This window comes from Patagioenas fasciata, chromosome 14, assembly GCF_037038585.1.
Source record: "Patagioenas fasciata isolate bPatFas1 chromosome 14, bPatFas1.hap1, whole genome shotgun sequence".
Lineage (NCBI taxonomy): Eukaryota > Metazoa > Chordata > Aves > Columbiformes > Columbidae > Patagioenas > Patagioenas fasciata.
Window position 1 is genome coordinate 17,271,525 of NC_092533.1, and position 20,434 is coordinate 17,291,958.

Genomic DNA, 20,434 nt, shown 5'->3' on the forward strand with positions numbered 1-20,434 from the left:
ACTGATTGCTGTATTTAAAGAGTTAAGTTAGGGGGAAGGGTAACCAAAGAGCCAGGAATCCGTATTTTAAATAAACCAAGAAGGGGAGGGGGTTGCTAGAATTAGACAAGACAGGTAAACTGAGGCAGGGTCGGGTGTCCATAACCTTCCTAAGGAGACAAACCCACACAGATGAGTACAAAACAGTTTTTCTTTATTGCTAAAGCTAGGTAAGGCTTCTTAGGAAGGATGGATATTCGTGATTACAAAGACAATTCAAGGCAATTCGTATAAATTAGTTGCAAAATGAATTTATGTCTTTGGAGTTTCATATATACATGATATCCACTATGCTTTTAGACTATATTCATGCTTCAGTGATACAAATGTCCAATGCTGAATAGCACTATCTTTAAGAGAAGATCTGAGCTGCTATCTAAGGAAAATGCAACCTTGGGCAGCGCTTTCAAAGTGATCTAAATAATATTTTGATCTACACAAGCAGGTGATTATCCGAACTCCAGATTGTTTATCTCAGATGCTTTTTCTTGTCAGAAAAGAAATACCATAAATCACGTCAGATGTTAGCATTGAAATTATCAATACATTGAAATGAAATCGTTTATCTTGATGGGTTATATATATAGCACAACGCAAGTACAATTCTTTTTTTTAAAGGGCATGAGAATAATGGAGAATTCTCATTGCCAAGCAGTCTCATGTAGTTAGACCAACCAGCAGGTAACAGGGCAGGAATTTGTGGGGTTTATTTATTATTTATTTATTATTTGGGGTTTATAAGCAGGGGCTTTTTGCCCTATCCTGTGTGCCTGCCTTTAGGCAGGACACTCAGCCTTCAAAAATCGTTAAGAAAAGCTTTGCTGCGAGATCCCGCCTGGGCCTGTTCTATTGGCAAAGACGACCGTTTCCTACGTTTACCAGAAGCCCACTGAGCATTTGCCATTAACCCACCCTGTGCCACAGGCCCCGCGCCCCAGGGCAGCGATCACACACACCCCGCAGCTCCCACCCGCTGGGGCGGATCAGGGCAGGGACACCAGCAGCCGTCCCCGAACCCGCTTCTCCGGGGCCGGTCCCGGAGCGGCGCGGCCCTCGGGGGACGCCCCCACGGTGACGGTGGCGCCGCGACCGCCTCAAGATGGCGCCGGGCGGGCCGGCCGCGGGGGAATGTGCGTGGCGTCACGTGACGCTTCGCCGCCCAATCAGCGACGGGCGGCGCTGCGCGGGGAAGATGGCGGACGATAAGGTGAGTGGGGCGGTGAGACGGGCCGGGCCGGGCCGGGTGGCCGCGGGTCTCGTCCATGTGCCGGGTCCCTGTGAGCCCGCGTGTCTCCGCAGGACCCGCTGCCCAAGCTGAAGGACCTCGCGTTCCTGAAGGACCAGCTGGAGAGCCTGCAGCGCCGCGTGGAGGGCGAGGTGCAGGCGGGCATGGGGCAGGTAACGCGGCCCCGCGGGGGTGACCTGGGGTGGGCCCGCCAACCTGTCCTGAGAGACCTGCTCAAGAAACAAACAAACAAAGAGTAGAAACCGATTCCCTTGCCAATATAACAGGCCCAGGCAGGATCTCTCAGCAAAGCATACTTTATTAAACGTTTTGCAAGGCCAGGTGTTCTACCTAAGGTAGGCACACGGGACAGGGCAAAAGCTGCTGCTTGCATTCCCCAATTCGCGGCTGCAAATTCTCTCCCGTATTCCGCCTTGCTGGCTACAGAATTCTCAGACTACCCGATGCTTCCCGGCTGTCCTGCCTCAGTTTCCCTCTCTAACTGCTCCAGTTCTAACAACCCTCCCCTTATCTATTTATTTCCATTGAAGGTCTGGTTTCCTGGTGCACTGGCCAACCTTTCCCCCAGCTTAACTTTTAACCACAGGAGTCGGTTTGCATTCCAAGAGAATGACCTCTTGGAGAGCAGTGTAGGGGCAAGGGACCCAGGGGTCCTGGGGACAGCAGGGTGACCATGAGCCAGCACTGGGCCCTTGTGGCCAGGAAGGCCAATGGTACCTGGGGTGGGTTAGGAGGGGGTGGTCAATAGGTCAGAGAGGTTCTCCTGCCCCTCTGCTCTGCCCTGGGGAGACCACACCTGGAATATTGTGTCCAGTTGTGCCCCCTCAGTTCCAGAAGGACAGGGAACTGCTGGAGAGAGTCCAGCGCAGCCACCAAGATGCTGAAGGGAGTGGAGCATCTCCCGTGTGAGGAAAGACTGAGGGAGCTGGGGCTCTGGAGCTGGAGAAGAGGAGACTGAGGGGGGACTCATTCCTGGGGATCAATATGGAAGGGGGGAGTGTCGGGAGGATGGAGCCAGGCTCTTCTGGGTGACAACCAGTGACAGGACAAGGGGCAATGAGTGCAAACTGGAACACAGGAGGTTCCACTTAAATTTGAGAAGAAACTTCTTCCTGGTGAGGGTGGCAGAGCCTGGCCCAGGCTGCCCAGGGAGGTTGTGGAGTCTCCTTCTCTGCAGACATTCAAACCCGCCTGGACACCTTCCTGTGGAACCTCATCTGGGTGTTCCTGCTCCGGCGGGGGGATTGCACTGGATGAGCTTTCCAGGTCCCTTCCAACCCGTGACATTCTGGGATTTAGCACAAAGAGACTTTGTTTCACATTCAAGATCTGGTAGCTGATGTCCCTCAGTCCCCACCCGCTGGGTCAGGCCTCAGATCCACAAAACAACATTCCTCTTTCAAGGGCTCCTCACGAAAACCACTGGGGCACGTCCCAGCCCCACAGTGGCCATGCCCGCCAGCTCACCCGCCCTCTCTCCCGCAGGACGGCTCCCTGCTGGCCTCCCCCTTCCTCAAGGGCTTCCTGGCTGGGTACCTGGTGGCCAAACTTCGCTTCTCGGCTGTCCTGGGCTTCGTGGTTGGCACCTGCACGGGGATCTATGCTGCTCAGAACTACGCTGTCCCCAACATTGAAAAGACAGTCCGGGACTATGTCAGCTCGCTGAAAAAAGGCCGGGACTAGCACAGAGCCCTTCGGCAGCGGTGACTAGAGCGGTTACTCCTTGGTCAGCAGGCGCAGGAGATTCCTGGGGCTCGCAGAGGCACGTCACACACGCCGTTCCTTTCCACTGGAAAAGGGCTTTACACCACGTTGATGTGAGACACCAGCAGATCCAGTGATGGGGTGTTTATCAGAGCATCATGACAGCAACAGTCGCCCCACTGACCCGCAGTAGCTTGGAAGCGTCGGCAGCCAATGGTTTGCCACCTGCCTTTCCCCTGCTGCTGTCTCCATGTCCCTGCAGACAGAACAGCTGCCTGTGACGTGTCACCACATTCAGCACCCGTACACCTTTCTGCTGGGTGCACACTTTGCCCCAGGAACGCCCTTTGTGTGGCTTCTCAAGGAGACCTGTAGTGCTCTTCCTAGTGACAGACAAAATCATTCTCCTCTACTGCGTCAGAAATGTAGCAGGAAACGTCCTGTTTTAATCAGGCTCATTAAATTCATGGTATTTAGTCTCTTCTTGAGTGTTCTAGGGTGTGAGTCTGTCTGGCCTGTCTGTGCTGACAGCAGCTCACCCTTCTGCCAGCCACCTGAAAATGGTGACGCTTGGTAACTCCACTGGTCCTGCACGGCGGGTGCTCCGCAGGGGACTCTGGGGGCTGATGCTGCTCCTGTCCGTAGCCATATACGGCTCTCACGCTCCCCTCCTCACCCTCTGCAAGGTGGATGGGACGATCCCCTTCAGCTCCGCGTCCGTCGTGGTTCTTGTCGAGCTGACAAAACTGCTGCTCTCCCTTCTCTTCCTGCTGGCCTGCAACCGGGACCTGCTGCGTGTGGCTGTGTCGTGGCGCCACGTCGTCCCCTTCGCCCTCTCTGCTCTGCTCTACGCTGCCAACAACAACTTGGTGGTCCACATGCAGCTCTTCATGGATCCCAGCACCTACCAGGTGCTGAGCAACCTGAAGATTGTCAGCACCGCGCTCCTCTACAGCCTGTTCCTGCGGCAGAGGCTGGGAGCACGCCGCTGGCTGGCTCTGCTGCTGCTGCTGGCTGCGGGGGTGAGCTACAGCTGCGGCGGCCTGCGGGACCCCGGCAGCACCTCCGAGATGCAGCTGCACGTCACGCTGCTGGGCTTGGTGCTGCTGGCAGTGTACTGCCTCATATCAGGCTTGTCTGCCGTCTACACGGAAGCCATCCTGAAGAGCCAGGCGCTGCCGCTCAGCCTTCAGAACCTCTTCCTTTACTTCTTCGGGGTCCTGCTCAACTTGATGGGCTATTTGTGGAGCAGCGCGGAGGGCGGGTTCTGGGAGGGCTTCTCCTCCTGGGTGCTGGTGATTGTGCTCAGCCAGGCCTTGAACGGCTTGATCATGTCCGTGGTCATGAAGCACAGCAGTAACATCACCAGGCTCTTCGTCATCTCCTGCTCCATCCTGGTCAACGCCCTCCTGTCCGTCACCCTCTTCAACCTGCAGCTCACCCTCCTCTTCTTCGTTGCCGTCTCATGCATCGGCCTCGCTGTTCACTTGTACTATGGGGTGACGTAGCTGTTGACCCTGCCATGTGTGCATTGGGGTGATCTCCAGCCGTTCTCAGGGGTGCTCTCAGCTCCTCAGCGGGCCTCTCCCATCGGCCTCACTGCACTGCTGAAGGCAAGAGGTGTTACTGGTGGATGGGTGCAAGAGCAGCACTGTGGGGGGAGGTCCCTGTTCTGGGGGGATGCTGGGCCCCACTCCAGCCCCGCTGGGCTCTGCCACAGGGCTCCTGCACCCTTGGGTGGCCTCAGCCTCCCCAGTGGGTCCTGAATGTTCTTGCAGTGTGTCACGTTTCGAGCTGCTTCCCCACCTTCTCCACACCAAAGAGCGCGCCTGTTCCTTGTGCCTGTAAATGCTGCGCTGTGAGCTCTGCGCGCAGGCAGCTCTGCTGCACGACCGCTGCCTGGCCAGCCTTGCTCTGACACTGTTTCACTTCCCGTGGGTGACGTGTCTCCATGTCAGGGGGGCCGTGTCCACTCGACACGCCCTGCTGATCCCCAGCCCGTGGCCCCAGGGGAGCCCCAGTGCTGCAGGAGGTCACCCTGCTGGGCTGAGCCCCCCCGAGGTGGGCAGAGGCTTGTCCCTCTGGGTCTGTGGACGTACCAACCATATGCACGAGGCTGGGCTCTGCTCTGTGCAGAACCGCACGCTGCGGGCAGGGGCGTCTCTTCCCTGTCTCTGCAGTTTTCCAGCCCCTGGCTGAAGGGCCCCTCTCCTCAGCCCCATTCCCCTCCTCAGTTGTGGTGTTACTGCCTTGTGCAGAGCAGATGGGGAATGGGGGGTGTGGTATCTGCTTTGCCTGCTCCCAGAAAGGGAGACAGGGCTCAGATTTGTACCAAAGTGGTGGCTGGTGAGCTCCTGGCTGTGGGAGTCACTACTGGCCCTGTCTGAGAGTATTAAAGCTGCGGTTCAACAGCAGGTGTGTGTCTGTGTGTCCTCTCTGCGAGAAGGTGTCTGTTCACTTGGCAGAGGTTTGGGGGCTGGGGACACGTCGGAGCCGGACGATGCTCATTGTTGAAGGAGCACCTGCTTTAATCCCATGTGGCAGCAGCCCAGGGGCCACCAGCCCTCACTCCATACCTGTTCCTGTGGCTGGGTTGTGCCCCAGCCTGTGCAGGCAGGTGCCCACATCAGAGCAGGGTGGTTTGTCTGGGGCTGGCTGGTCCCCTGGCACCTGGGGGGATTGGTTAGAATCACAGAATCATTTTGGTTGGAAAATACCTTCAAGATCGTAGAGTCCAACTGTTAACCCAGTACTGCCAAGGTCATGTCTAACCAATGTCCCTATGAGCCCCATTTATATGTCTGTCCAACCCTCCAGGGATGGTGACTCCACCACTGCCCTGGGCAGCCTGTTCCAATGCCCCACAGCCCTTTGGGGAAGAAATTGTTCCCCAGATCCAACCTCAACCTCCCCTGGCGCAACTTGAGGCCGTTTCCTCTGCTCCTGGCGCTTGTTCCTGGGGAGCAGAGCCAGACCCCCCCTGGCTCCAAGCTCCTTTCAGGCAGTTCAGAGATCAGAAGGTCTCCCCTCAGCTCCTGTTCTCCAGCTGAACCCCCAGCGGGAGGTTCAGGCTGGGTTGAGTTGTTGCCAATGGTGCAAACAGCAGCTGGGGCTCTGTCAGGAGCAGGTCTGGGGGGATGTTCCTCACGGGGGTGCTGCTGGGGGCACGTGAATCCTGGGGTTCTGGGACATTAGGATTTCTTCCCTCCAGCTGCTCCAGACTGGTGTGAGCTGGTGGCCCAGCCCCACATGACCCCCCTTGACCCACACCCATGTGCCCTTGAACATGCCACGGACCCCAAGGGCACCCCAGCTCCACAGCTGGACCCTGGGCCCCATTTGGCTGCTCTCTGGCTCCAGCCATGTGTCTGCACACACGCTGGGCTCTCAGCTGATAGCTGGTCCAGCATGTGCCTGCTTGCAGGACACAGGGACTTGTGTGCTCAACAGAGAGTGAGGGGACACAGGCAACACCCAGGAGCAGATTTTAATGAGAAGAGACAGACCATGGGGGCGACATACAGGGTTTGCCCAGGCAAGCGCTGCACCCCTGTGACCAGCCCCTCTCCCCCATTCCCCATCCCCCTGTGCTCATCCCCTGATCATCACTTCAGTCCTTCCCACAAACGTTCCCAGGAAGTTTTGCACATTCCCCCAGCACCCCAGAATAAATTTTCTCCTTCCTGTGAGACATTTCCTGAATAACCCAGAATCTGGAATAAATCCATTTTCATTTTATCCGTTAAAAAGTTTCTGGTTGAACCTCTTCTAGGTCACACTTGAGGGGTTTGTCCACCAGTGCCTCAAGAGCTCAGGTCTCGGTTGCTGTCTCCGTTACCCCCCGCTCGTTAGCGTTTGTGCACAGGGGTGTTTAATTTAGTCATTTTTCCTGTCTTTTGTGGTTTTTCTCTTGTGCTGAACGGCAGTTGAGCGAACACTTTCACAAACCCCATCTCCTCACAGCCAGGGCCCAGCTGCAGCTGGAGGGGTTGGGGAGCAGCAGAGGGGCTGCGGGGGACATAGGGACATGGGTGGGGGACGCAGGGTGCAAGGGGACTCCGGGCAGGGACCACCAGACCCCAGCGAGGCAAATCTGATAGAGCTGAACTCCTGTTCAGGGTAGACGACATCACAGGGGCAACGGGGGCACATTGGGGGTTTAGGACCTGGAATGGGCCATAAGGAAAACCTCTTTGGGAGGGCACAGCCCTGGGACAGAGCAGGGCAACGGGGTTTTGTTTGGGGCCTTTCCCAAAATTCGTGTGGGCAAAGCCACAGCCACTGTGGGATAACGCTGGGGACAGTCCTGCTCCACAGCGGAGCCTGGACTGGGGACACCAAGAGACCTCCCACCAGCACCTGGGGTCCTGTGAGTCTTCCCACGGAGCTCCTGGCTGCGCAGCCCCCGCGAGGACACGCTGGTGGCAATGGTCACGCGTCCCCTTCACGCCCTGCGGCAGGGCCGGAGGAGCCCGGGCCGGGACCTGAGCAGGCAGACAGCCCCGGCCACACCGAGCAGGGCCAGGACAACACAGACAGGAGCGATCACGGCAGCGCGGTCACACCGCAGCACCGAGACTGGCACGTCCCGCACCAGCCTGCCCTGGTAGCGTGGGGGGGAGCGACACGTGTAGCCCTGGGGCCAGCCCTCCCCGAGGCACCCTGTGCCCCCCAGCGCCTGCAGCGCCCCGGCCCCCGCGCAGGAGCAGTTGTAGGGGTTCCCAGCCACAGCCACGACCTGCAGCTGCCTCAGGAGCTTCACTTCATCCCACGGCAGCTCCGTAATCGAGTTGTTGTCTAGGTGGAGGGTGTCCAACACGGGGTAATTCCTGATGGAGGGGGCAGCCTGCAGCATGTTTTGACTCAGGAAAAGCTTCTTCAGGGAGCTGAGGGAGGTGTCTATGGTGTGGAGGCGGTTGCAGCTCATATCCAGCACTTCCAGACTGGGAGGCAGAGGTGTGAGGACTTCATCCAAGCCAGTGTTGGACAAGTTAAATGTTCGGAGGGATGCTGGCCACTGGCAGGAGGAGGATGGAGCTGCAAGGAGCTTGTTCTGGCTGAGATCCAGATGCTGGAGCTCAGGCAGCAGCTGCAGGCTCTCGCACACGCCGTGATAGGACGTCAGGTTGTTGCGTTGCAGGCTCAGTACCTGCAGCTGAGGGAAAGCCCCCTTGCAGAAGGTGGGCATCAAACCCTCATCCCCAAGGCTGTTTTGTGCCACGTCCAGGGAGCGCAGAGCTCTGAACGTCCTTCCGATGCCACAGGGCAGGCTGGTGAGGCGGCAGCCGGTGACAGCCAGCTCCTGCAGCGTCTCCAGCCAGCTGCTCAGGCTGGACAAGTCCTCCTCACGGCCCGTCAGTGGGGCAGATGTCACATTGTGGAAGTGCAGGGACAAGATGGGCAAGTTCTGCCTGGCCATTTCGTCCCAGTTGCCTCTCCCCTCAAAAGTGCAGCTCTCAAACACCAACTCCTGCACCTGGGTGTAGGAGAAGAACCTCAGGACTCGGGCCAGGAGTATCTCAGGCACCAGAAGATCACAAAAAATGATTTTCCTGATGACAAGAGAGCCCAGCATATCAATAGTGGGGGGGTCCAGGTCGCTGATGGGGAAGGCCACATATCTCTGCAGCTCTCCCCCCCTGAACTCCAGGACAGTGGCTGCTAGGCACTGGATGATGCTGCCGACGCTTTCCTGGGACAGGTTGTAGCACACACAGTGCTCCTGCGTGCGGTTGAAGAAACACCTGCCCTCTGCCTCCAACAGCCCCAGCCCCAGCAGGAGCAGAACAGCCACATTCATGGTGAACAACCTAGAAACGAGAAGAGCAGCGGTGAAAGGCAGTGCTTGTGGTGGCTGAGGGGACCATCCAATCCAGCAAACTGTAGGGACTGGGCAGGTTGAGCCACCGCTCAGGGACACAGCGCTGCCCTCGTCCCTCCTGCCCAACTCTCCGGGCTGCTCAGCCATGGCTCAGGGCAGAGCTCAAATCGCCAGGCAACACCCAGGAGCTACCGCCAGGCAGGGAGGTGGTGGCTCTGGGCACACCCCACCCCAAAACCAGGGTTTCAGCAAAGCAGGGTGGCTCGTCCCGGGCTCTGCGCTCTCCTGGCCGGGCTGCACAGCCCCGCTCCAAACCCAGCAGGAAATCATCAGGAGAAACTGGAAATGTTGAGTTACGGATAGTGGAGCCAGATCTATCAGTCTGACCACGGGACGGGAAAGCCACAGCCGTTTGTTTCTCTGCATGCTGCGCCGTGTGATCCGGAGCAGGAAATTGCAACAGGGCTTCTTATTTTCCTTCTGCTTACCCAGCGATTTGATTCATTACCAAGCTCCAAGGGGACAGCAAAAAGTAATTTCTGAGGGTCTGTATTCACCCTTGTCAGCACCGAGTACCGCTTTGCTGTCCAGCTGACGGCTTATCGACAGATCACAAAAAAAGCAGCAAGCAAAGTTAAAGGCTCTCAAGAATGTGCCGACTCAGCTGTCTCCTAGCACCCAGATGGTCGGTAGTGAGGAGCCTTTGGGGGTCTCCAGCCCAACCTCCTGCTCCAAGCAGGTCTGTTGCCAGCACAAGACCCAATCAGCCACAGCATTTTCTGGCTGCACCTCAAAACCCTGGGAGGATGGAGCTCTCCCTACCTGTCTGTGCCGCCGCAGGGCCACAGCACGTCCCGGGGAGCAGCTCTGCTGGCAACGTCCCCCTGGCTGGAGGGGCAGCACGAAGCAGGAGTAGGTTTGTCCAGTGACTCAGCAGCCAGCTCACGCTGAAATGTTTCCTTGCCCCACGGCTGCTTCCTCTAGCTGCTGCCAAACACAGGGCTGGGGTGCTGGAGGCTGTGCCAGCGCTCGGCTCTCCCTGCGCCCGCTGCTCCCGCCCCAGGACACGGCGGTGCTCGCAGTTGTCTTCCTGCTGCCGCTACCCGTCGTGCCTGCAGGTGTGGGTGGCCGGGGTCGGTGGGCACTCACAGGCTGGTCCGGGCGCTGCCCTGGCTCCCGCTGCCCGACTTCCCCAGTGGGACCCGGCCGTGCCGCGGGAAGCAGCGTGGTGTGCGCCAACCGCCCCAGTCACTTCTGCTTCGCTTCCCTGCAGCTGCGGGCTGGGAAGGGGGTTGGTGTAAGTGCCAATGCTGGCCATGTTCATAGGATCCCTCCCCTGAGGAGCGAGAGGAAATGGCCTCAAGTTGCACCCAATTCAAGTTTAGATTGGATATTAGGAACAATTTCTTCCCCAAAGGGCTGTGGGGCATTGGAACAGGCTGCCCAGGGCAGTGCTGGAGTCACCATCCCTGGAGGGGTTGAACAGACGGAGATGAGGTTCTCAGGAACATGGGTTGGTGCCAGGGGTGGGGTAACAGTTGAACTTGAGGATCTTGAGGGGCTTTTCCAGGAAGAAATTGTTCCCCACATCCAACCTCAACCTCCCCTGGCGCAACTTGAGGCCGTTTTCTCTGCTCCTGGCGCTTGTTCCTGGGGAGCAGAGCCCAACCCCCCTGGCTCCAAGCTCCTTTCAGGCAGTTCAGAGATCAGAAGGTCTCCCCTCAGCTCCTGTTCTCCAGCTGAACCCCCAGGTCCCTCAGCCACTCCCATCACACTTGTGCTCCAGCTCCGTTACCTTCTCTGAACTCGCTCCAGCACCTCAAGGCCTTTCTAGGCGTGAGGGGTCCAAAACTGGCCCCAGGATTCAAGGTTTGGCCTCAGCAGTGCCCAGCACAGGGGCGGTCCCTGCCCTGGTCCCGCTGGCCACACCAGCGGTGCTGTCCCCAGGCAGACCCCGTTCCCGTCCCTGCAGCCGGTGCTGTCCCCACCCGCTCCGCACGGCCCGGCCTCGCAGCGGGGCCGCCCGCGCTCCCTCTGCCGCCGCAGCAGCGGGATGGCGGGGACCCGAGCCCGGGAAGGGCCGGGGCTGAGCTCCTGTGCCGGGAGCCGGGGGGGCCGGGGTGCCGGGGCCCGAGGATGCCCGGACCCACCGGCCGAGCCCTCAGGGGCTGCACAACCCCGTCCGCGCTTCCCGCGGCTCCGGCACCCGCACTGCCCGCCGCCCCGCCCCGGGCCCGGCCGGCCCTTGTCCCCGCCCCGGTCTCCTCCTCCTCCTCCTCCCGCCACCATGTGGGGCCGGCGGGGGCGCTGGGCCGGGCGCGGCGGCGCGGAGGAGCTGCGGGCCCGGCGGCGGGAGCGAGAGGCAGGTCCGGAACGAGGGGTGCGGGGGGGTTTGCGGGACCCCGTGGGGACCGCGGCCGCTGCTGGGATCCCCGCGGCCGCCAGCGCTGCCCCGCAGCGGGACCAGCCGGGGCGCCGGTCCCCGCGTCCGGCCGCGCATCCCGGGGCGGACGGGGCAGTAGGCAGCTCGGGGCTGCCGGCCCGCTCGGGGAAGCGTTTTACAGCCTTATTTGTCTCTAATCCGCGTGGCTTTTCTGCCCTGGCTGCCCCTGCGCTTTGGGCTTTGCAAGGTCTCCCCCGGATAAAACGAGCCCTGGGTCCCGCCGGGTGCAGCCCCGCGGTCCCCACGGCCCGTCCTGCCGGTCTGCCCGGCCCTGGCCTCACACCTTGACCCGCACCCCGGGCACGGTCTGAATGCGGCCGCTGCCCCGCGGGACTGACTCGGGGTTCCTCCCTGACAAAGGGAATTGACAGTCTTTGGTGGGATGGAGGAGCGGGTGGTGACGGGACTGATTCCATGGGTGACGGGACCGGTTCCACGCAGCTCTCAGGAGAGCCCGGCGGCAGGAGCAGCTGGTCAGCAAGCGGCTTCTGCGGGAGGACAGCGCGGCAGAGGAGAGTGGACAGGATGGAGCAGAGATCGTGCCGGACCCTCTCTCAGAGGATGAGGTGAAGAGCAATGGTATTCTCCGTGGCGGTGGGGGTACCTGGGGTCTGCCCCAGCCTCTGGGCATGTGGAGCAGCCTGGGTGGTGGGTTTGGAAGGGTTTTCTGAGTCGCTGCCAGACATGGTGAGAAACAGGTGCTTTGCGACCATCTTTGTGCCCTGGGTTTCTTTGCCTCCAGGATTAATGGGATGAAGTCTTCACCTTGTCACTGCTTGAAATTCACCCATCTTTTCATTTTCGGATAGGTTCTTGAGCTGCTCAGAGGCATGCAGAGGGGTTCAGAGGACAGGAAAAGATCGCTCAGCCGCCTCCGCCACGCTCTGCAGAACAAGGACACTCAGCAGAAGTTTGTCAGGTCAGCCTGGGTTTGGCACTGCATAGCTGGGCACGTCCAGAGTGGCCCTTTGTTCCAGCCGTTGTGCGGGTGAGCTGCTGTGTGGCCGAGGGTGGGAAGGCAGGAGGTGACAGTGGCCTTTGTGTCCCGCCAGGCTGGACGGCAGCATCCGCACCCTCGTGGGGCTCTTCACCAGCAGCCTGGCTGACGTGCAGATGGAGGCCGCGCGCTGCCTGCACGAGCTGTCGCACTCCAGTGACCCCGCTGTGGCCGAGGCCTGTCTGCCAGTGACCTCCTATCTCCTCACCTACCTCTCGGGACACAGCGTTGAGTTCACGGTAAGATCTGTGCTTGTGTTTGCTGGGGCTCTGGCACCTGATAATCCTCTGGTAGCAGTTGGGCGCTGACTTCCTTTGGCCACCCCCAGCCTAACAGGGCTGACGTAGGAGCGCTGGTGGGCAGGGGTGCTCTGGAAGGCTCCAGTTCAACCTTCCCCTTGGAGCAGGACTGTCCCCAGTGCTAGCCCAGGGCAGCATGGCTTTGTTTTGGAAATATAGAGACCCCTTTCACTGTGCCCCATCCCAACACCAATATGAGTTTGGTTCCATCATGTTTGCACCTCCTTCCAGGCAGCTGCAGCCTGCACTGAGAATCAGAGAGTAGAAGCATTTTGGTTGGAAGAGACCCTTAAGATCGAGTCCAACCACAACCCCCCCGGCACTGCCCCATGTCCTGAGAACCTCATCTCCATCTGTCCAACCCTCCAGGGATGGTGACTCCAGCACTGCCCTGGGCAGCCTGTTCCAATGCCCCACAGCCCTTTGGGGAAGAAATTGTTCCCCAGATCCAACTTCAGCCTCCCTTGGCGCAACTTGAAGCCGTTTCCTCTCGTCCTATCACTTGCTACTTGGGAGAAGAGACCAATACCCTCCGTGCTTAAATACTCCCAAGCCTCATCCAGGCCAGTCAAACCCTCCTGCCACAGCCCAGGACACACTGGTGTGCCACATTTGCAATGGGCAATTCAGCTCCAAGCCCGGTTTGGGGAGACGGGGACATTTGGGGACTGCAGGCTGTGGCAGCAGGACTCCGTCGTCAGATGTGTGGTCTGACCTCTTGACATAGGCAGGGCCTGGACAGGAGGCACCTCGGTGTCTGTGTGGTGGGTAAAGCAGGAACACCAGGTGCAGATCAGTTGAGGGCAGTCAGCAGGGGAAGGCTGTGGAATGAGAGGGGTCTTGGGGAAACATCATAGCAATAATTAGGAGCCTGAAAAAAACTCCAAAGTAGAAGCAATCAGATCCCAACCTGAGCCAGATAGAAGAAAGATAAACTGAAGCTGATGCAGCTGGGAATGGGGTAGCTGGAGAGCCTGGAAGTTTCCATCTATGTTTACCTCTTTGAATATGGCTTCAGCCACGCTCAGGGGACGTGTGTGCCCCAGTCCCGGGGTGCAGGTGCTATGGGGCAGTGTGGAGGAGGTGACCTGTTGTTTCGGGGTGTTGCAGGAGCTGTGTTTGTACACGCTGGGGAACCTGGTGGTAGAAAGTGAAGCTGTGAGGAAGCAGCTTCTGCCTCAGGGCATCATTCCAGTGCTGGCGTCCTGCATCCAGGTGGGTGAAATAGCTCAGCTGCGCTTCCCCTGCCCCAGAAAGAGCCTTTTCTGATGCCCTGCAGGCACTGGCTCAGGGCACGAAGGTACCAGCCACCTTCCCGCTGCAGGCACAGACCCCTGCCCAGGGCTGTTCCTTGCGGTTAAATGTCTCTATGGGCTCTCCTGCGCTCCTTTTTCGGGTGTCAGGTCACCTTGTGCTCTTCTCCAGCTGAACCTCTCACATGCACAGCTGCGGCTGTCAGATAGGGAGCTGCAGGCTCTCCCCTCGGTATGGCTGGGCTGCAGTGGGCAGATGAGGCCGACACAGTGCGGAGGGCAGTGGGGTGTGGATCTGAGTGCCCAGAGCAGCTCTGCTGCCGTGTTTGGGCTCCGGGATCCCTACAGCTGCAGCCGTGTGAGCCCGGGGAGGGCAACAGCGCAGCTCTGGTGTGGCCACAGCTTGCTCTGTCACTGCGGTCCCCTGCTGTGCCCCCAGGCACGGGGCGACCGCGCCGCTCGGCTGCCCGGTTTGGTGTTACAGAGGAATCGCGCAGCCCGGCCCTGCCAGGTGGCATTAGCTGCACTCTGTTTGATTGCAGTCCCCACACGAGGCGGTGCTGGAGGGTCTGGGTTATGTCCTCTCGCAGCTGCTCCAAGCCAAGGAGGCCCCTGCAGAGATCGTACCGTGAGTCCCACCGTTGTCACCCTCCATCGGGATGGGCCCCAGGGCCTGGCATGGTATTTGTGTGACAGGGACAGGGACACCTTTCCCATCCCAGTGATGATAATAGTTCAGAGGAGAATCTTACCAGGACTGCAGACGTTTTGCTGCAGATCAGGGCATGGGGCTTGACTCGTTTCCCTCAGCCTCACCGGAACAGACAGCTCTGGTATTTCGGTAAAGGACAGTGTTGAGCAGGGCAGGCTTGCAGGGAAATTCTGGCTGTGTTCCTCCTGCGAAGGAAAAGATCAGCTTGACAGGCCCCAGTGCCAAAAATGTGACCCCAGCCAAGGTGTCCTGAGTGCCCCCAGGCCCTGCCATGGACAGGGGTTTTTTTTCGGGCGTTAGCGCTGCCCGGCGCTGCAGCCCAGGGTCGGAGCCTCTTCCAGATGTGGTTTTGGAGCATGTGGCCCCCATAATGAGGAAGAACAGCTCCTGCTTGGTGGCCAGGGCCAGTGTCCCCCTGTCACTTGTCTGCCCTGGCTGTGCCTGCGCTAACTCTGCCATTCTGCCCCCAGCTTGGTTCTGGACTCTGTGCTCCCCCAGCACATGCTGCGACTGGTTTGTTCTGGTCTCAAGGCTGGGACAGGAGCAGCCGTGGAGTTTGCGTGGTGTCTCCACTACATCGTTTGTAGGTAAATCTGCTTTCCTCCTCGTTTTGAGTTCCCTGAGGGCAGCCACACAGAGACGCATGAGGGCACAGGGTCCTGCCAGGGCGCCTGGATTGCCACCCCTCGCCCCTTTCCCTTGGGAACACAATTCCCTGCCACCTGGAGCATTCCTGCTCTCCCATCCGAGCACACGTGCTATTTGCAGGGTCGCCGTGTTCTTTGTAGGGTGATAACAGGTGATAAATCTGAGGAGGCTGTTCCCAGTCCTTTGAACGCCCCCAGTTGCCTCCCTGTGTCAGGAGTTGCCCCCCACGCTCCCCAAGGCAAGTTCCCTGGATCCTAGAGCTCTGGGTTGGCCCAGTGTCCCCTGGCCAGGCTGGCTGCCACCAGCAGTCCCTCCCCACCTCAGCATGGCTGCTCCGGTGTCACCTTCGAGCAGCCCCAGCAGAGACACAGACACCTGTGGGCACTCAGGTGGATCAGGGCTGGTGTTTCCAGAGCCACGCAGATAATTCCAGTGGATCTGTTTGCCAAGGGCTTTTCAACTTTCTTGTGAGCTCAGAGGCAGCTGCTGTTCAAATGTGGAGCGAGCCCTGTGCTGGTTCAGGAGAGCGCTCTGAATTCCCAGGCACTGTTGTTTGGCGGGGGCTGCAGCTGTTTTCCCCGAGGGGTGAGGGTGACCGCACTGTCCCTTCCCTTTGCAGCCACACAGCCGATGCGGCACTGCTGTCCCTGGGCGCCCTGCCTGCCCTCACCACGCTCCTGCTCGACCTGGCTTCCGAAATCCCCCCGGATGCTCCCGAGGGCCTGGAGCTGGTGAGAGGCGGGCAGGACGCGCTGGTCCCGGCGCTGCACGGGGACCGGCCCGGCTGCAGGGCTCTGTGTTTGCCCCATCACAGCTCGTCTGCCCGGTGCTGCGGTGCCTCAGCAACCTGCTGGCGGCGGACACGGGCTGCCAAGGCCCGATCCGGGATGAGCGCCTGCTGGTCGCCCTCTTCCTCATCCTGCAGAGCTTCCTCCAGCAACATCCTTTCATCGTCCAGGAGGGGCTGTGGCTGCTCAACAACCTCACAGGTGAGCGCCCGTGGGGCTGGGACCTGCTTCGGCGGTGTCTTGTTTACAGAGACCTCGACTGTACTGATATGTTCCTCCTCTCCCACCCCAGCAGACGAGCCCTTCTTCTGCTCTGCTCTGCTCGCCCTGGACTTGCTCCCGGCCCTGCTGCAGCTCCTGCCGTGCTCCCCAATGGCCGCTGCGTTGGTAAGAACTTGTTGGGCGTTCAGGAACACGAACCCCGCACACGCGATGCTCAGGGTGGAGGTTGGCTGCGGGCAGCAGCAGCTCGGCAGAAGATCTCGTGTCGTGGCAGAGTCACCATCTGCCTCCCTTGAGGTCACTGTGTCTGTACTGATGATTGACAGAGCCTTGTCCCAGCAGAAGAGGGGTCCTGAAGCAGATGTTCCCAGATGAGCAGGCCCGGGAAGGCTGTGGCCACCTGCTTTCGAAGAACCCCGAAGCTCTGGGGAGATACTGTACCCTGGGTGGGGTACAGTCATACTCTGGGCTGCATCCCCAGCCCTGTGGGCAGCAGGTGGAGGGAGGGGATCCTGCCTCTCTGCTCTGGTGAGACCCCCCTGCAGTGCTGGTCCAGCTCTGGGTCCCCAGCACAGGACAGACATGGACCTGCTGGAGAGGGGCCAGAGGAGCCACAGGAATGACCCGAGGCTGGAACAGCTCTGCTGGGAGGACAGGCTGAGAGAGTTGGGGTGTTCAGCTGGAGAAGAGAAGCTCCAGGGAGACCTTAGTGCAGCCTTTCCAGACTTAAAAGGGGCCGATAAGAAAGATCAGGACAGACTTTTGAGCAGGGCCTGTTGTGACAGGACATGGGCTGATGGTTTAAACTAAAGGAGAGAGATTCAGGCCAGACATGAGGAAGAAATTGTTGCCCCTGAGGGTGGTGAGAGCCTGGCCCAGTTTGCCCAGAGAGGTGGTGGATGAACCATCCCTGGAGACATCCCAGGCGAGGCTGGACAGGGCTCTGAGCAACCTGAGCTGGTGAAGATGTCCCTGCTCATGGCAGGGGTGGCACTGGGGGAGCTGGGAAGGTCCCTTCAGCCTAAAGCATCCTATGATGTTGAAGAGCATTCACAATCCAGGTGGTTGGTGTGCACGTGGCTTTGGGGAAGCACCTGGTGGGACCTCCAGGAGCACACGGGGAATTCTCTGGAGCCCCCTGAGCCCATTGGGAACCTGCCTGCTAACAAAGCGCACATCACTCACTCCCTCTCTTTTGCTTCTCATTCCAGGTCCTGACAGTTCTGTGCAATATCGCAGAGAAGGGCCCAGCCCTGTGCCGGCAGCTGCACCAGGCTCTGCCCGTGCTGCTGCCCGTGCTGGCGCTGCCCGACCCCCAGGCTGTGGGGCAGGGCCTGGAGCTGCTGCACCTCCTCTTCCTGCACTGCCCAGAGGTGAGCGTGGGGCTGCTCGCCCCCATCAAGCATCCCCAGGCATGAGGATTATTATTGTTTAATTAACAGTGCCTGTAGGTACTACCACACAGCCCCTTCCCCCCAGACACGAACCTGCAGGGCAGCACTTGAGGGGAGAGGGTGGAAGCCCTGCACTGAACACAACCCTTTTGGGCAGGTTTTACCCTTTGAGGTTGTTCTTTTGACTCAGCTGTGCTTGCTTAGAGCTCTGTGCACTCCCACCCAGCGAGCAGCGTGGCTGGTGTACCCGACTGGGGATGTCAGTGTGTGGTAGGCTCTGGGGATCCCTGGGCAGCACTGTGGGGGCTCGGGGCACACAGGCCCAGCCAGGCAGCTCTCATCCCTCTCCTCTCGCCCAGGTGACTGCCGATTTCATCAGGCAAGGCGGGCAGCAGGCCCTGGAGCAGTACCAGAGCAGTCCAGTGCTCCAGGAGCGAGCACGAGCGCTGCTGGACATGGCTGGGCAGGCCCTGGGAGCATCCACCGCCGGTCCCTGCCACAGCACAGCGTCTGCCTTCCCCTAGGCCTCCCACTACGCTCCCCGGAGAAGCGAAGTGTTTGTTCCCCCTGTCCAGCTTTCCCAAGGGCTGCTCAGGGCTCTTGACCACCAGCAGCAGCGCGCAGGCTGCCCTGTGCGTCCCTGGAGCTCGGTGCGGCCGCAGAGCGGAGCTGCAGCCGGGCCGTGGTGCTGGGCATTGGTGGTGAACAAACCTGCCACATCAGCCTTTCCCCTAGCAGCTCCTTTGGGCGTTAAACCCAACACACAAAGCTCAGGATAAGCACGTTGCATTTATGCGATTGATAAGTTAAAGAGATGTTATACAGTAGAGATCATCAGTCACGTCTTCAGCACACGCATGTTTACTGTCTGTCTTCACGCTTTGCTTTTCACAATGTCCTCCAAGGCCTTGGCCACCTGGTCCACAGTGAGGTTGTCCAGTGACACGCTCTTCTCCTTACCAAACTCTGCAGGAAAGACAGGGGATGAGAGAGGGGACAGGTGCCTTGGTCCTTCTCTGGTGCAAGAGCACTCCGAAGCTCAGCTTTAGGTTTCACAAGTAGCACTAGTATCACAGCCTGGGCTCCTGTCACCTCCATTTCACACCCACCACCTCCCCTATGCCTCCCTGTGCCCCAGTTATTGCTGCCACCTTCTCTACTCTCAGCCTTTCCCTCAGAGAGAAGCCAGTGTGGTCTCACACATTTCCTCACCTCTTGGTTCACTTTTGCTGCACAGCAGCTGGGCAGAGGCCACCACCACATCCCAAAGCGACCGGGCGGCTCTCAGCCCACTCACCTCCAGATGCAGTAAAACGTCGCTGAAAACCTCGCTGTTCCCACAGCTTCCCCCACCCTGCCGGGCACATACAGACCAGACCCAGCGTCTCTGCTGTCCTCTGCGCTCACACCGGGAAACTGGTGCTCAAAGAGTCATTGCGTGTCTTTGAAATAAAGTTTCTAAATTATTTTTGCCTATTCCCAGGCAACAAAGCCTTTACAGAGGAGCTTTTCTTCTTACTCCTTGGCATTTGGGCATCTGAGCAGGAACAACCCCAGGTTCCAGTATAAGTTGGGGAACAACCTGTTGGAGAGCAGTGTAGGGGAAAGGGACCTGGGGGTCCTGGGGACAGCAGGGTGACCATGAGCCAGCACTGGCCCTTGTGGCCAGGAAGCCAATGGTACCTAGGGTGGGTTAGAAGTGGGATGGTCAGTAGGTCCTGAGAGGTTCTCCTGCCCCTCCACTCTGCCCTGGGGAGACCACACCTGGAATACTGTGTCCAGTTGTGGCCCCTCAGTTCCAGAAGGACAGGGAACTGCTGGAGAGAGTCCAGCGCAGCCACCAAGATGCTGAAGGGAGTGGAGCATCTCCCGTGTGAGGAAAGGCTGAGGGAGCTGGGGCTCTGGAGCTGGAGAAGAGGAGACTGAGGGGTGACTCATTCATGGGGATCAATATGGAAAGCGGGAGTGTCAGGAGGATGGAGCCAGGCTCTTCTCAGTGACAACCAGTGACAGGACAAGGGGCAATGGGTACAAACTGGAACACAGGAGGTTCCACTTAAATACGAGAAGAAACTTCTTCCTGGTGAGGATGGCAGAGCCTGGCCCAGGCTGCCCAGGGAGGTTGTGGAGTCTCCTTCTCTGCAGACATTCAAACCCGCCTGGACACCTTCCTGTGGAACCTCAGCTGGGTGTTCCTGCTCCGGCGGGGGGACTGGACTGGATGAGCTTTCCAGGTCCCTTCCAGTCCCTGACATTCTAGGATTTTGTGATTTCACTGAGAACACAGTGAAAACAAATAAAAAGCAAACTTTTTTTTTTTTTTTTTTTTTATAGGAACCCTGCAGGGGTGGGAGGTTGCAGACAGGAGCTGCCAAACCGCCTCCCGAGCCGCAGCTCCCTCTGTGTCCCCGAACCCAAACCACCCGGCACCCGCGGCCCCGCTCCCCGGCCACGGCCCCGCTGGAGCCGCCGAACCCGGGGACACCCGCACGCACCGTAGCGAGCCCAGAGCCTGGGCTGCACCCCCGAGCACTCGCGGATCAGGATGGGGAAATCCGGGTTCGCCTTCTTCAGGGTCACGTAGTGCTGCTCGATGAAGTCTCTGCGGAGGAAAGGAGGGACGAGCGAAGGGTCCCCGGACTGAGCCCGCCGAGCCAGACAGGCTGAGGCCAGACCCCCGGCCCTGCTCACCTGGCGCCGCGGCTGCCGGCCGAGCGCTGGCACAGGTGGATGCGCAGCTCCCGCAGGCTGCGGCCCAGCCCGGCCCCGATCCCCTTCACGGCGGCCGCCGCCATCTTCTCTCCGCTCCGGACAACACCACGGGGGCGGGGCTTCGGCGACGACCAATCGCAGCATCCGCCAATGGCA

General features: G+C 59.5%; 5 protein-coding genes across 6 annotated transcripts; 3 read left to right on the plus strand and 2 right to left on the minus strand.

Moving 5' to 3' along the window:
* The first annotated feature begins 1,171 nt into the window (after positions 1 to 1,171).
* On the plus strand, positions 1,172 to 3,473 carry LOC136107892 (SLC35A4 upstream open reading frame protein). Of its 2 annotated transcripts, none has more exons than XM_065849276.2 (3): positions 1,172 to 1,246; positions 1,339 to 1,437; positions 2,771 to 3,473. In XM_065849276.2, the coding sequence occupies exons 1-3, from the start codon at positions 1,232 to 1,234 to the stop codon at positions 2,966 to 2,968; spliced, it is 312 nt and encodes a 103-aa protein (XP_065705348.1). In that variant the 5' UTR covers positions 1,172 to 1,231; the 3' UTR covers positions 2,969 to 3,473. The 2 variants fall into 2 exon arrangements, with proteins under 2 accessions (XP_065705348.1, XP_065705349.1); XM_065849277.2 differs by having other exon boundaries at positions 1,339 to 1,416.
* A 75-nt stretch (positions 3,474 to 3,548) lies between these two features.
* On the plus strand, positions 3,549 to 5,403 carry SLC35A4 (solute carrier family 35 member A4). Its single transcript, XM_065849275.2, has one exon. The coding sequence runs from the start codon at positions 3,550 to 3,552 to the stop codon at positions 4,495 to 4,497; it is 948 nt and encodes a 315-aa protein (XP_065705347.1). The 5' UTR covers position 3,549; the 3' UTR covers positions 4,498 to 5,403.
* A 1,172-nt stretch (positions 5,404 to 6,575) lies between these two features.
* CD14 (CD14 molecule) lies at positions 6,576 to 10,486 on the minus strand. The gene is made up of 2 exons (XM_065849127.2): positions 9,633 to 10,486; positions 6,576 to 8,799 (listed from the first exon to the last, which is right to left on the minus strand). Exon 2 carries the CDS (start codon positions 8,787 to 8,789, stop codon positions 7,434 to 7,436), a length of 1,356 nt encoding a protein of 451 aa, XP_065705199.1. The 5' UTR covers positions 8,790 to 8,799; positions 9,633 to 10,486; the 3' UTR covers positions 6,576 to 7,433.
* A 585-nt stretch (positions 10,487 to 11,071) lies between these two features.
* TMCO6 (transmembrane and coiled-coil domains 6) lies at positions 11,072 to 19,064 on the plus strand. Its single transcript, XM_065849326.2, has 12 exons — positions 11,072 to 11,176; positions 11,695 to 11,819; positions 12,063 to 12,172; positions 12,306 to 12,489; positions 13,660 to 13,764; positions 14,345 to 14,430; positions 14,985 to 15,101; positions 15,782 to 15,893; positions 15,977 to 16,151; positions 16,243 to 16,337; positions 17,384 to 17,545; positions 17,926 to 19,064. Exons 1-12 carry the CDS (start codon positions 11,098 to 11,100, stop codon positions 18,088 to 18,090), a joined length of 1,515 nt encoding a protein of 504 aa, XP_065705398.1. The 5' UTR covers positions 11,072 to 11,097; the 3' UTR covers positions 18,091 to 19,064.
* Positions 18,337 to 20,391, minus strand: NDUFA2 (NADH:ubiquinone oxidoreductase subunit A2). Its single transcript, XM_065849330.2, has 3 exons — positions 20,258 to 20,391; positions 20,062 to 20,168; positions 18,337 to 18,532 (listed from the first exon to the last, which is right to left on the minus strand). Exons 1-3 carry the CDS (start codon positions 20,359 to 20,361, stop codon positions 18,441 to 18,443), a joined length of 303 nt encoding a protein of 100 aa, XP_065705402.1. The 5' UTR covers positions 20,362 to 20,391; the 3' UTR covers positions 18,337 to 18,440.
* Positions 20,392 to 20,434: the final 43 nt, after the last annotated feature.